General features: G+C 54.1%; 1 protein-coding gene across 1 annotated transcript in view; it reads right to left on the reverse strand.

The window, feature by feature from the left end:
* Nucleotides 1-980: 980 nt before the first annotated feature.
* Nucleotides 981-15241, reverse strand: part of MGAT5 (alpha-1,6-mannosylglycoprotein 6-beta-N-acetylglucosaminyltransferase) — a 209153-nt gene continuing 194892 nt past the window's right edge. Inside the window, 2 exon segments of the mRNA XM_032354087.1 lie at nucleotides 981-1778; nucleotides 7229-7386. Coding sequence (XP_032209978.1) covers nucleotides 1580-1778; nucleotides 7229-7386 — 357 coding nt within the window. The 3' untranslated portion in view covers nucleotides 981-1579.

Genomic DNA, 15241 nt, shown 5'->3' on the forward strand with positions numbered 1-15241 from the left:
TCTAGCTCCCTTCCCGAAGGGTTCGGCAGCGAGGGTGCAGGGGCGGAGCATGGTGCTAGGTGACCAAGGCACTAGGCCACCAGGGAGGGCTGGGGGGCTCAGGCCACAGCTCATGACTGGGATGTTCTGCAAGGAGAAGAGGGCTCACCGTTACCAGCCTGGAGATGCCAGGGGCTTCACAGGAAACACACGCACTTCCACCCAGAGCACTGAAGCAGGGCGGGTCGGGGGCAGGAAGCTCCCACCATGGTGGACAGTGGGGAACTCCAGGGTTAGCGGGGGACATCCAGTGAGTCTGACTGGGCCAACCTGTAACTCACGATGCCACCTCCCCCCTCCCCTCCAAGAGTACTTGAGCCTCAAGTAAGAACCAGCATCAGACTCCAGCCCCATGTGAGACACACACCCATGCACCCACGGGTGGTCGCCAGGACCACACAGTACATCCAGCCGGCCTGCCCCCCCTCCCCCTGCCAACATCAGGGCCATGGAGAGCCTCCTTCCTGCAACTCTGGTGACAGGAGACACAAGAAGGAATAGAACACAAGTCCACCTGTCTGGAGCACAGCTGTGGTGGCATCACTGGTTCTTAGGGGCCGGCTTCATGCCTGTCCACACCCCAGCTCGGATCACCTGCTTCAGGAGTAAACAAGCGTGACCCATGTTTCTACTTTCCTCCTTCCAGTGGCACTGGAGAGAGGGTGGATTCACCACCAACCAGCAAATATCAATTCCCCAATCCTGTTTTTCTTTCCTAAAGGAAAGGTGTGGGGCCAAGGTGCGCGCACGTGCATGCGTGTGACGGGGGTAGGAGGGGGGAGGGTTGAGGAAAGGAGCTCTCACTGCAAAACGGCCCCATCTTTGGTCCCTGGCTGGGCTCTCAGGACAACACGGGTCTGTCCCCCCCACGCCCAGGAGGTGCCTGTTCTCTAGCTGCCATCTGTCAAGCATACACGAGACTTTCTTTTGTTCTGCTACTCTCCACTTTGAGGAGCTAGGTCCCCGCAGCTGCCCTCAAGGGAGCCACCAGCCCCACAGTGCACCCTGTCTCCCTCCTGCTTCCTTTTGGAAGCAGACAGGAGTAATAATACAGTGAAGGTGGACAGTAAACAGTGGGAAATCAGAGAAACAAGACGTGATCAGTCCCTCTTTGCCCTCCCTGTTCCCCCTCCCTCCCTCCCAAATAAATAAGTTAATGGGTTTAGGAATGTTGCCTTAGAAAGTTCTTTCCGACAAGCTCCATTCCTCCTCTGGTTCTGTTTTCAATGAATCTTGAGACTCTCTTCCTGCCTTGGAGCAGCTGCAGTGACAGTCTCCTCAAGAAATAAAAAGGAAGTTGTGCCAAGGAGAAGCCAGGCTCCTGCCCTGACGTCTGCTCCTTCTGTTTCGGCGAGGATTCCGCTGTTGGTGCTCGGACCACAGAAGGAGCAATACCAAATTGAAACCTCCCAGCATAAAGTTCAGGCTCTGGGGAGAGTCCCTGAATGACATGATGTCTGTCCCCCGGCCCTGTCCCGTTGGGGTTGGAGCCCCTGTTTCTCCCCCCGGCAGAGTGAATGCGGGGCCGAGCCAGGGGCCGCTATAGACAGTCTTTACAGAGAGCCACCTGGCCCTTGATGAAGTCCCGGCAGGGGCAGACCCTCTGGTGCCGGGGGTGGGCGCCCGCACAGCTGAACAGCAGGAGGTCACCTTGAAACACACAGTGCCTGTTCTTGGGGTCGAAGGAGGGCACCAGGATGTCCTTGGTCAGCTCCGAGCTTTGGCAGATCACCTCGTACCTGAAAAGGAAGAGAAAGGCATGTGTGTTGGAGAGGTAGGAATAGTCCTGTCACTGGCTTCTCTGGCCCGCCTCCTGCGGTGTGGGGAGCACACTGGGGCCACCTGTCATAAAAAGGAAATGGTAGTCACCCTCTGACGTAGCAATGCCCTCCCCCCAGGAGTCCACACTTGAGAAAGGTATGTGTGCAGGAATGTGTATTCAAGGCTGCCTACCGAAGCAGTGCTGTAAGGGAGACAAGATGGAAATAACCCGAATACTCACCCAGTGGGGAAGGAAGGGTTGAAGGGTTTGCAGCACGTTCTGTGTTTTCAGAGGTCCCTGCAGCCCTTGAGAAAGAATTAGGTAGAAATGCAAGAACCAGCGCGGAGAGCTGACCTCGAGGAAGGCAAGTGACCGGAGGAGATGCTGGGGACCAACCTGTACGTGTATGCACTTCGAAACTTGAGAGGGCTACCCCCTCAAGCCTTAGCAATGGTTATCTCAGACGGGTGAGAGTGGGGCAAAGACAGGCATTATTTAAATATTCTGAAGAACTCTGTTTAATATTTTTATTGGTGGTTTAAAAGGATTCATGTGACATGGCCTTAGTCTCCCATCAGATGCTCTCCTGGCGGATGGCAGGGGTCCCAGGGCATCAAGTCACTGGAACTCTGCAGTCATCTTGGTCCATGGCCGTAGCAGGCTCCCTCCCTCCCCCTTTTTGACAGTTAGTGTCTGAGGCTTCAGGACCGCTGGGCCGGACGCAGGACTGGGAATCCAAGCCCTGACTGCAAACCTGCGCTCCTGCTCCTCCTGCCGTCTTCTTCCCACAGCTGAGACCCAGACCGTGGTGCCTTTGCTTCCTGACACTGGGGCCACTGCCTGCAGGGCTGGGGGTAACCAACAGCACCGGCATGTGATCTCAAACAAGAGCTGTGTCCTTTCTCCTCTGGCCTTGGATACACTGGTCCCAGCCACCCCATGGCCCTGAGAGCAAGAATGCCTCAGCAGGTGTCCAGCACGGCGTCCCAAATGCCAGGTGGGACCAGTTCAAAGAAGAGAGTGTAGCGGGCCGCGCAGTCCTGTGTTTGAGTCCCAACTTCATCTCTATGAGCCTCCTTTTGCCTCAGTTTCCTCTTAAGTACAGTGGGGACAGAAAATCCTCAACTCAGGGAGGAGGTGCAGAAATCAGTGCTCCTAGAGCACTTGGCAGAGTGTGGCTCTACCACCATCATCATGATCATGGTCACCCTGGCCGGGCAGACACGAGATGGGCTCTGCCACCTCCCTCCCTCACCCCATGCCATGAATGTGCCAACCATCTTCATTTTGTTCCCTGAGATCTCCAGTCTTGCTAACAGGGTGAGGATCCCACTGTAGGCAGCTCCCGCAGTCACAAGGGAGCTTTACGACCTCTCCCAACGGCCCTAACTCCTCTAGCCGTGGTGTGCCAGCTGGGAGATGTAGGCACCCAGACCAGGAAGGTCACAGACCATGAAAACAAGGGCAGGAAGTGCGGATTTATGGATTTCCTTGAAAAAAAAAGGTGAGTCGGAGATTTGGGGCTACCAGGTCCTCTGCAGGATACCCCCGCTGGCCTACCCGCAGAAAGGGGTCTCCAGAACTCAGCTATGCACTACAGGATTCCATATGGAGCAGAGCTTTAGAATACAGAGGCTTAGGTTATTTATTTGTTCAGGTGAATTAGAGCAGCTGCTATGTCTTAACTCAAGCCAGGTGCCTTGTGCACTGCTAACCAGAAGTGTGGAAAGCTCTCCAACTCTCAGACCCCATGGCGGGGGGTTTAACAGGAGCCATGCAGAAACCCTCCGGCTCCTGTCCCGGGTCACCCAGGCAGCCTCTAAGCACGTGCTCCCAGGAGTGAGCACACACGTGCATGTGTCCGTGAACACATCTCAGCTGAAGCCGCCGTGGAAGAAGCCTGCTACGGATGATGTCCGGAGACCACCACAAAGGGCACAGTCCCCAGCACGACAGGTGACCCATCACGGGGCAGCTCACTGAACGTTCAGGGGATGGGGCCATGGGTGCAGATGGCTCCAGACACTTGTGAAGGCCATCGCACCACCAGGCCCCCAAGAGGCGCTCCCTCTTATGAGCGTGCCAGTCTGTGTCCCACAGCCCCAGGCAGGCAGGCAGAAGCACTCTACCATCCTCGGGCCAGAGTCAGAGAGCTGAGGGGATTTTCCCCCATTGCTGGAGTGTGTCTGGAAACCAGCCTCCCCTCTCCCCACTGGTGAATCTCTTCCCTTTTCAGAGCGCGCACGGTAATGCCTCTGCTTCCCTGTTGTGATGTCTGTCTGTCTGTCTCTCTCACACACACACTTGGCCACACACACTCTCACTCCACTCAGACATCAAGCACGCTGCTGCTTCCTTTCTGTAGGGCCCAAAGGGGCTGACCTCCCTGCAGCTGGCCTCGTGCAGGATGGGAGGGGGCTTCTGAGGCCCAGCGGCCCTGGGTTCGCATTTACAGCTCTGGCCACCTTCCCAGGGGGCTGCCTACGTCCTGAGAGGTAGAGACAACTCGTCCTTCCTGAGACAGACGGACACAGGATGAAGGGATGCCAGCAGGACCCCACCTACTGGTTATACTCCTCCCCTCCCTCAGCCCCTGCCCTGCTTGTTCCTGCCCTGAATCCACCAAGTCCCCCAGACTCACTCATGACCTCTCTGACTCAGCCGCCAAAGTGCTCATGGTCTAGACTCCATGGTTTAGAATTCCCCAACTTCAAAAAGAAATGCCTAACTCGATCATTTAATATTTTAGAAGCTGTAACTTGAAAAGGTAGCAAAATTATAAATAAGGTGTCACCGTGACACATGTCCCTACTTATGGAGCCAAGGTCCTGCCGTTGGGGCCAACCCCAGCTTGGACTCTGGCTTTTCCCGGGGCCTCTGCCTCTGAACCCCCGCCCCCTGGTCTGTGCCTGAATTATGCATGTTCTGGGCATGAGCGTCTGGGGCACCCCCCAGCACTTACACCGTGCCCTGTGTGAACGGGAGCTCCACGACCAGCTGCCTCACTGCCCCTGATTCGAGATGACAGCACAGGAAACTCCAAAGGGCCTGATCTATGTGATGCAAATTCCTACTACACAGTAGGGATAGACAGTTAGTTCTTCAAGGTTCTTCAATCATTCTTCAAGGTCATGAGCACCAAAGACTTAAAAGGAGCTTAAGCTGAGAACCCGGCCCCAAGGTGGAGAAGAGAAAGTAGCATGGGCTTGGAGGAGCCACTCATTTTGCTAACTGGCCATGAATATGGATGAGTCAGGACTGCCTCATATGGAGCAGGCCCTCAACAGACCTCCAGATAGCTGGAGCTTTACAGCATTATCAGTATTTACAAATGCAGGAACAAGGTGTTCAACAGGCCTCTTACATTCAGGGAATTAATCTCAGACAGATTTATTATGGAATTAGCGTTCAGTGCTGCCTCCTTGGGAGAAAACCCACATGGCTACAGTGGGGTTTGGGAGAGGGTTTTGAAGCAGTCCCATGGCACAGGGCTTAGCCACGGAACAGCTCCGTGAGGCCCTCTGCCCTCAATGGGCTCTGCAGAGTATGAGGAGGTGCACAGGGAGGCTTGGGGAGGGGCCTGGCTTTTCTGGTCTCAGCCTGGCAGCCTTAATCCTGCTCCACGGCACAAGGCTCTCTGGACGAAGGGGCCATTCAGCTGTACATTCTCTCACCATCATACGGGCTGCCCTAATCTTATAGGGGAGAAGATGGATGGAACAGAGAAAATTAACCCACTGGCTCCCCTTTCTATCCCTGCACTGGACCTAGACCTTTGCTCCGGAGACAGGCCGGCTGTGTGGGACCCTGTGCTATCTGAGCCAGATCCTGAGTCTCTGACCCGGGCAGGAGCCCTGACTCCTGCCTGGCTGGGAAGGAAGGGCCGTGCTGTAGAGGAGTTCCATTTGGCTTCCATTCCCAGGATGCAGCTTCTCATCTGTCCTTCTCCAGAGGTGGAGATGGGAACTGCACGGAGACAGCTGTGTGTGCACTGTCCCTAATCTACTTCCAGCAAATCCAGACTTCCATAGAGAGCGAGAGAGAAAGAGAGAGAGAGAGAGAGATACTCAGTGTTCTCAAAAAACTACCTTGCTAGAGAGGTAGCCAAAGGAGCCAGTAGGAAGCCCTTCCCCGGATACCAGAATTCAGGATATGTGCTATGGAGAAGCACATTCTAGAACCATCTTTATGTAGCAGACCACTACCCCCTCTCACAAAGTTTCTGTGGTGACAGAGGACAGCGCCATACTGACTCTCTTCAGCCTTGTTTTAATAGTGGAATCAATGTGGCCTTTGAGCTCGGTCTTCACATAAAAAGAAGGGGAAACCCCAGCATCCTCCACACCTCTACTCAGAGGCGCTTTCCCGCAGGCGAGATGTGAGAGGCCACGCTCTCTCTGGAACAAAGGTTTTATACCATGCTTGAGAATAAGACGATGTATCGCCAGGACGAGGCTAGCTCAGCCATCTGTGCACAGATGACCACAGATGACCGACCACTGCAACGAGGCATGAAGCCAGCACTGGAGAAAGGCAGGCCATGAGCGGCGAGCACAGTCCATTTCTTAAATCTCTACTTCAGGACTGGACGGTACCACTGCTCTGCTGAGCATTTAGGGTTGGGACAGCAAGTCTCTTCACCAGAGCTTTTTGAGGGCTCAGTGATTAAGTCAGATAAGGCCCAGGGTGGGTGTAATGAAAGCAGGGAACACAGACTTAGTACTCACAGGGGTCACGAATCAGAGGCCAGCAGAAACCTCACATAGAAATCTGGGGTCTGCAAATGCCAAGGGAAAGGAATGGGATCGCACCAAGTAATGCAGGCATGAGGGGAAGCACTCCAGCCACCAGGGGAGCCCTGTCTGGGTCTGGGTGCCGCTCTGGCCTGTGTTTCCCATGCCACCCCGCCTCCCTGCTGTGGAACCCAGCACTGTCAGGCCTGCTGTGCCCCTGCTGTGCTCCACGTGCCAACGGTGCTGGAATCAAGTGCAAGAGGGGACAGGGGCCGCAGGAGGGGGAAGGTGGTGAGGCGACTTGCTGTGGGCAGTTCAGTGCCAGCTCCCAACCCTTACTTTTCATTGCTTTCGCACTCCCGGGGTTGTGCTTCTGAGCCCATCTCCACTCCTGCAGTTCTCGGGTATAACATAACACACCGAACCTTTTCCACAATCTATGATTCCAAACACCGGCCTTAGTTTTGCAAATATAACACCCGCGTTCGAACTCTCAATCTGTCAGTGTGCCAGGTGACCTCATCCACCAAACAACAAAACTGCTGGTCCTAGCTTTCTGGGGAGTGTGGCAGTGGGCGGGGTCGGGGGGACCATGCCACAACCTGCTCCCTAAGGCTCGTCCCTCTCAGCCAACTCCGACATGACCCAGAGGCGAGCTGGAGGCTGGCCTGGCCCTGATGACCCCAGCACTTACTTGAGCAAGTCCTTGTCCTTGTTGAGGTGCTGGAAGAAAGAAGGCTCGCAGATGAGCTGGTTCTCCTGGCACACCTGCTTGCAGGACTGGCCGGGGTCAGCAAGCTTCACCTGCAGGGCGCTCAGGGGTGGCCACATCACCTGCCCATGGCAGAAGTCCTACAATGACAAGGAGGCTGTCAGTCCGGGGAGCAAGGACTCAGGCAGGGATCCGGCCTGCCCAGCGGCCCAGACAAGGAGAGGCAGCCCGTGCCGTGGAGAGAGCAGTGAAGTCCAGGAGGTGGGAGCTGAGCAGGCTTGGTGGGAACAGGCTCCTCTGGGACGAGTTCCTTGGTCAGGGACATGTCTGCTTCATCCACAAAGGGGGCAAGAGTATCGACCACACAGGGCTCGAGGTGACAGTAACCCATGGCATATGTACAGCATCGTGCCCGCTGGGGATGGGGACTGTTCGTTACCGGCACCTTCAGTCCCGCTATTCGAAGCCCTCCATCCCTGAAGGTCCATCTCCAGGCCCAACTTCACCAGCCGTTCTGTTCTTAGCTCTTAATCCAAAGGCGTTTTCAGTGTCTACCTAATGCGGCAGATACCCAGGGGGAGACACTGTTGGGCAAGCGCTAGCTTTGACTAGTGACGTGGAGGGGTCTGCAGGCAGGGCGGGTGGAGCCCGCCTCACGGTCAGGGCCTTGGTGGGGGCTCAGAGTTCCTGAGTTGAAAACAGTCTTAAGGCCATGCTAATTCCACTAGGGAACCAGCCTGAGGACATGTGACAGGAGGCGAAGGAACCTGGCAGGGAGAGGTGCCCGTGGCCCAGCAGTTGCAGGGGCGCCCGGTGTGGGGGAGAGCTAGTGACTTTCAGGCTCTAGAGGGAACGCAGGAAGACCTGTTTGGGCCAGGAAGCCGACCGTGTGGCTCAGTGAAGGAGCAGGGGGGTGACAAGCGTGCTGACCGAGCCGGGCTGGAGAGAGGGCCTGGAAAGAGCAGGAAGCTCTCTGCCCGGCCACCCCAGGCTTGCGTTCCGGCTATACCCTGAGCAGGCACCAGCGGTGGGAACTCCTGCACTAGCCATACGGGGAGCTCGCTCTGTTCACACACTGGATCTGGAGTCCTAGTCAGGCTGCCCCATGCAGAAGGCAACAACCCTGCAGGAGACCTGAAGAGCCAGGCCTGCTTCACTGTTTCTGGGCGGGCGTGCCCTCGGGAGTGCTCAGAGCTGCTCAGGATCCTGGGCTCTGAATTCTATGGTAGGAACCCACCCTACAGACCTATGGGGACACACGGGGTCCAAAGAAACCCACCCAGGACATCACAGCAGCAGTGTTAAGAGTAGAAGCAAGAGATCTGAAGTAATCTAAAAGCTGTATTTCACTAGCTGTTTAAACACAATACTCCAAAATGTAACAGATCTCCATGTACTGCCATGGAAACCTCTTCAGGACATCCTGAGGGCTGAAAAAAGCCGGGTGAAGGATAGTGGAAGTGTGTTTCCATGTGTGCCAAGCACGGGACGGGGAGAGGCTGGAAAGGTGCTTACGAACGTGCATATGCTCCTACAAGAATCTGTCCAGTTGGCATGGGGGCCACCGAGAGGGGAACGGAGTCCGGAGGTGGCAGGAGATTCCCTTCCCAGTGAATGTCCTTCTGGAATATCTTCCTTTTCCCTCATGTTTCCTGTTTTTGGTCTGTGTGGATGAGGAGTGGATTTATAAGCTCAGGGCCCTGGGCTCCCAGAACCCGCACCCGCATAGGAAGTGTTTCAGGCCCCCCAGCCCCCTGGGCTGGTCTCGTGGAGCGCTGCAGGTGGGCCTGGAACTGCGGGTGGCTCCGGCTCTGCTCGGTCCCTTACAATGAGGGGGTGCAGCTGCGGCAATCAGGTCAGAGCGGCATCCAGGGTGGCGCTTTTGTATTGCTTGCATTTTTTTTTTTTTTTTTTTTCAAATTTGTGCTTGTACTACTTTAGTGAGCAAAAGAAAGTAGAAAAGACCAAAGGGAATGCCGCCCAGGCTCTGCAGGTAGCAGCTGTGAGGGCGCCTCCTGCTTCATCAGGAAAGTGAAGGTGATGACACTGATGACTTCCTATGGCCCCTGCGTCGCCCTCTTCCCGAAGGAGGCCATGCTGTGACCTGCTGAGAAGGGTGACACAGGGCAGGTTCCCTTCCAGCCTTTTCCAATCAATGATGGGGACCCCAACGAGCAAGGCAAGCCCACTGCGGTCCTCCGCGTCCCACGACTCTCATCGTGAGGGGACTGGACTCCTTGAGAGCCCGAGTGAGTTTGGTGGCCAACAGACAGAAACCCTTTGCTGTGTGTGGTTGAGACACCTCGGAAGTGGATTGACAGCAGCTGAAAACAGAAGATTCCAGAGAGCCTCACACTGCAGAGATGCTAGGAATACACTGGATTATTTAGACACACGAGGACCCAGCCTAACCTTCTGAAAGTGATGCATGGTGGGAAGACCCTATCTAACTCCTCAGATTCATGACGATTTTTTTTTTAAGTTTTACTTATTTATTTGCGAGAGAGCAAACAAGGGAGAGCACGAGTGGGGTAAAGGGTAGAGGGAGAAGCACGCATCCTGCTGACCCTGGAGCCCCATGTAGGACTCGATCTCAGGACCCCGGGATCATAACCTGGACCGAAGGCAGACTCTTAACCAACTCAGCCGCCCAGGCGCCTGATTCATGGTAATCGTGAGTGCAATCCATGTGCATTTTAAGCCCACGCGGCACAATAACCCTGGACGGGGAGCTGTTACTAAGGGGGATGGCGTGACAGCACAGACCACGGCACTGCGAACTGGGTCATGGAGTTCACTGGTGGCTGTGGCTCTCTCACCTGGCAGCATACAGAAGCTTACTGGCTGCCCTTTGGTGCTCTGTCCATCCTGTGAGGATGGCTGTCACCAAACACACCATGATCAATGGAGTCACTGATCAAAGCTGAGAAGGTGCACAGATATTTGGAAAAGGTTAAGTGTTGCTTTTTGGTTGTTTCTCTGGCTGCCTAATGCAAGCAACTTGGCTTCTACTTCTTTAGAAGCAATCTGAGAACTTGTATAGTCTTTAGGCATTATCATAAAGAGATTTTAAATGCAATGCCAAAGCCTGCGTGTGAGCATACCAAATGGCTGGACATCCAGGAAACCAAATCAGATTACACCGAACATCACTAGAGGCTCCGTGAGGATTCTTCTCCCTGCTTCCGGGACTCAGCGTGGCCCACCCCTGGATGAGGCTGGGGAGCCGGAAACCCACACTGCCGAAGGCTCCAGTTCTGGCTTTTACAGCTTGTAAGAAAGCACAGAATCTCTCTAGATGTCTACAGGCAGTTAGACCTGGGGGCAGTATCGCTACAGCTGTTCGGTCTGGTGGACCCTTAAGAAATGGTCTCTTACTCGTTCGCCTTATGTGGTATGTGGAACAGTCCAAGGGGTAAAACTGAAACGAGGGGAAAGGTTCTGCTGTGTTAGACCAGGAAAAGTGCTTCCAGTGGGAAGGCCCAGATCTGGGCTGTCAGAACTGACCAAAGGCTGGCCAGCGGCAGGTGCTCTGCAACCGCTCGGCTCCTTGTTCTCGCCCTTCCACAGAGTGGGGGGCCTCTGCCCTGTACAGTGGCGGGGATGTGTGTGTGTGAGGCACTGCAGTGTGGGCACTTGCAGAGCCCAGGGCAGCCCTGGATAAATGGAACCCAGCAGAAGGCTCTGTAGAGGCTACACGAAGGGATGTTGCCTCAAGGCTATGCGGAGCCGCCCCACTGGCCTGTTTCTTAGTCAACCAGAGGGTTCCCTTCAACAGGCAGGCTTATTAGCTCACCTTCACGTGAGCTGTTGGTTCCCTGACACCCTGGCTCGTGGCTCACTGTGGGCTGGTTTGGCATCCTCTCAGCAGTCTGTCTTGGGGGCCAGGAGGATAAGAAGTAGTGCAAATAGCAGCAGGACCTTTGTAAGGCTTGGTGAACCATCTGGAGAGCCTGAAGGTGTCCTGGTAAGCATGACACCAGGTGAGGCAGGAGGGAGTGTGGGGATGAGGGATGTGATTGTGGCCTCCAGTAGGGGACGCCCACCGACGGCCCTCAAGTTCTCTGCCTGCTTTCACGTCTACAAAGGTCTCTTCACTCTTCACACCCGCCCAAAGGTGGGAGTGGCACACACGTCGGTCAGGTGTGAATGCAGGAATAAACAGTGGCAGAGCCACACAGTAGCACACTAGTCATCAATAATAATAATAACCATAAAGAACGAGGTACTGATATGTGAATGTGCATGGACCTCATGAACATCACAGAGTCCAAGAAGCCAGTTATCTCCAGGGAAGGCAAATCTCCAGGAACAGAACACAGAACCTGGGATGCCTAGGGGCTGGGGCCAAGACTGCAAAAGAGGTATCAAGTGAGATTTCTGGGGGGGATGGGAATGCTATAAAACTAGACCTTGGCAGTAACCACACACCTTTATCAATGTGATTAAAAAATTGTTAAACTGCATCCTTACACGGAGTGAATTTTGGTCTGTAACTTATGTCTCAATGAGGCTCCCTAAAAAGCACACCTTGGTTGGGGGCTGGGCTCCAGCAGCAGCAAGCAGCTGAGGCTTCCCGAGGCCCTACTCAGTGTCAGGCATTGCTCTCGGCCCTATACCTGCATTAGTCTATTGATTCCTCCATCAACCTTTTGGGGTAGGTATCCGCACTGCACAGAAGAAGCAAGAGGATGGGGAGGTTAGGAACATGCGCATGATCATGGAGAGTGGGGCCTCCAGCCCTTAAGCACTCTTCAGTCAGTATCTGCGATCAGGAATGGCTAGGTCAACAGCAGCTGTTCACTTCCCCAAAGAGCAAACGTTCCCCAATCTAGGGCCAACCCTGTTCCCTTTTCGGTTCCAGTTCCTCCTCCTCTTCCCCAGCAACCTGTCTGCTCCACCACCACTGCTTGCTACCCTGGACTATCTGGATTCACTACCAGGCTTGTCCTTGCATCTAGAACACTCGCTGGGGAGTTCGAGATGGGCTCAGAGAAACCAGATTTCCCAGGAGCTGAAGCTGATTCCACAGTGGCTCTTGAGGTTAACTCATTTTCCTTCCATATCGCTGGAACGTTTTTCACATGAATTACACAGCTCTTTGCAAAATAATACAAGCATAATCATCTTGCACATTTACAGGATCTTTACGGGAAATAAAGAAAATAGGAATGAGGAACATAGGCATGGATTGCAGAAAGCAACCTGAACATAGCCGTTCCTTCAAAAGAACCTGTTCTATCCCCTCTGGCCTGAGGCAAATACCTAAATCTTTCCCAAGAAATGCATCACGAGAACCTTAACAGGCCTGGACACTCAGGTTAGGGAAGAATGCTGCTCTTGATCTGAGGTTACAAGGGATTTTTGCCTTGGCACCATCCCGCAGTTCCCCCACTGCTGGAGAGAGCCCTTCGAACAGAGTGCTGATTTGGAAGAACATGCAACCCAAATCAACACTTCCAGTACAGCCAAGCAGTGGTGATGTGTGCAGGACCGGGGCATGAAGGGAAAAAAGCAAGTGGTTTCCCTCAAGTCACGACTCTTTCCCACTGGGTGAGTGAGCCCGGGGTTGGCTGGGTATGAGGTAGATTTCCAGCTGTCAGCCACTCAACAACCACTGAAGCCTGGGGCTTTCTCAATTGCTGTCAATTGGCTTCCCCTGGTTCCCGTTGCCGTGGGTGAGTGTGATGGACAACCTTGAAAAGGTTCTGAGATAAAAGCTTCCTTGTTCCCCTTGCAGATCACACGGAAGACTCTGAAGGCAGAGATCAGCCTAATTAGGGCTGTAGTGCTCCTACAGTTCAAGGGATGGGAAGCTTGAGCTGCCACCAATCTTCAGAGCTCGAGGCTTTCCGTTCACACCAGAAACACCCCTCGTTCCAGTCTCCCTGCTCTTTGATGAAATTCTAGCTGAAAAAAATAACGAACACCCTGAGCTCTAAAATACTGAGGCCTGGAGAGAACTGTTAGAGGCTGAAGACCGAAACTGAATCAATGGGGTCTTGACCTCCCGTACCCCTCTAAAGTTGGGGGAACATTATGGCCTCAAAAAAACCCTCCACGGAGGTCTGGATTAACTCAAAATTGGCCTCATTCTGGCTTGTGTAGCAGCACCGAGAAAATGTTTAACAGGAAATGCCCCCCATGCAAGATTTCTAGAAGGAATTTTCCTAAAATACCAATCTGAGTCTCACTGCCCTCATCCTGCATTAAAACCTTTCTTGAGCTTCCTGCTATCCCAGGATCAAATCTGCATTCTTGGCGGAGCCTGAGGATCTACTCACGAATTCTTTCCTCCTCCAGCCCTGTCTCTCACATCACCTCCCTTCGGTCACAACTCAGCTTCCGATAACTCATCATGCTTTCTTTTCTTCCCCCAGACCTTTTTGTCTTGACCTGTACAGTCCTTCTCATAACCGCTCTGTCTGCTGTCAAGGACTCATCTCGCACAAAATGCTGCTGGACACACTCTCCCCATCTCTCCCCGCCTTCCCTGCTCTGCAGGCTGAGTGGTGCGATCCCTAAGCATCCGGTTACATCACTGTTACAGAGTCCGACCCTATGGCGGTGGCATGGCCTGTGGTCCTGAATGGCTTCTCTGGGGGGGCCTGAAGCTACCTGAGGATGGGGACTCGTTCCCTCCCATCTTGCTGAGGCCCCGGCCCAGTCCACAGTACACTACGGCTGACATTTCCCCAGTGGATGTGGGAATCAACCACAGCAGACAAAACAGAAAGCTCTGGATGTCTGAACAGTGGGCTCTGCAGGAGTCTGTGCTGGGGAGCGGTGTGCAAGGGCAGTTTAATTAGCGTGTATTCCAAATCATAAAGTCCAAGATGAGCTTTTTGGCACCTGGGACACGTGAATGAAAAGCACAAGCACGTGCACACACGCTCATTCATTTTTGTTAATGCCTTCAGATGGGAGTTACTGTGCACCTACTGTGTGCCGGGCAGGCCGCGTGGGGTATGGAGGTGAATGGACCAGGCATGCTCCTGCATTATGGGGCACGGTGCCCGGTCACTCTAGGGAATGCGACCTTCCTCTTGGAAAGGAAAGCTGGTAATAGAGTTACAGATAACAGGCCACAGGAGAACTTTTAAGGACTGGCTGTGATTCAAGAGTCTTCAAATAAACCTGATGAAGAGTCTCTCTATACGTGGCAGCGTGGCAGCGAGGAACCATCTTCCCCAAGAGGAAGTGGAGACAGGAGGGGAGGAATCGGGTTTCAGAAGCAGCTGCGGGGATCCTGCTACAATCTCAGATCGGTTCCCGTGACAAGAGCTGTGACAGCTTAAAACTCCCTGCCAGCGGAGAATCCGCAGGTCCTCTCAGCACCTGCGGGAAGGGGAATGAAGATGCCAAGCCCAGCGCCGGGACACCAGCCCCCGCCCCCAGCCCTGGCCATGCTGCGAGGACACGCCTGCACTCAGACCAAACCAGCATGGAACCTGGAGTCCATGACACGTTAGCCCGAGACTGTGAATCTTGGTTCCGCCACCCAGAGAGGGGGGCTATTCCTGCCGCCTCCTGGGATACGGGGAGGATCAAATGAGACATCGCGCGGGGACGTGTTCCATACGCACTCCTGTGAAGTCTACACGTAAAGGGCTGCTCGAGTTAGGATGCTGATGAGGTCGTGGCCAATCAAGGCACTACACGAAGACTGAATGAGACGGTGATTCAGATGCTTAGTCATATTATACCCCATTCTATGATATCGCAATATAATAATACACTGTGATAGGATACACAATATCATCTATTAAGTGATCAACAGTACTCGTTTGCATTTATGGAACACTACGGACCAGCCCTGTACTAAGCACTTCCTGCCCCATGACGTCTATTATTATCCTTACTCTACAAGAGAGGAAACTAAGGCCCAGAGAGGCGGAGTAAGGCACCCAAATCATAAAACCAAAAACTTGTGAACCCAGATGGCGGGGCTCCACAGCATGCCCTCTGGCCTCGAACAGGCACCCAGAATACCAG

This window comes from Mustela erminea, chromosome 8 (genome assembly GCF_009829155.1).
Source record: "Mustela erminea isolate mMusErm1 chromosome 8, mMusErm1.Pri, whole genome shotgun sequence".
NCBI classification, from domain to species: domain Eukaryota; kingdom Metazoa; phylum Chordata; class Mammalia; order Carnivora; family Mustelidae; genus Mustela; species Mustela erminea.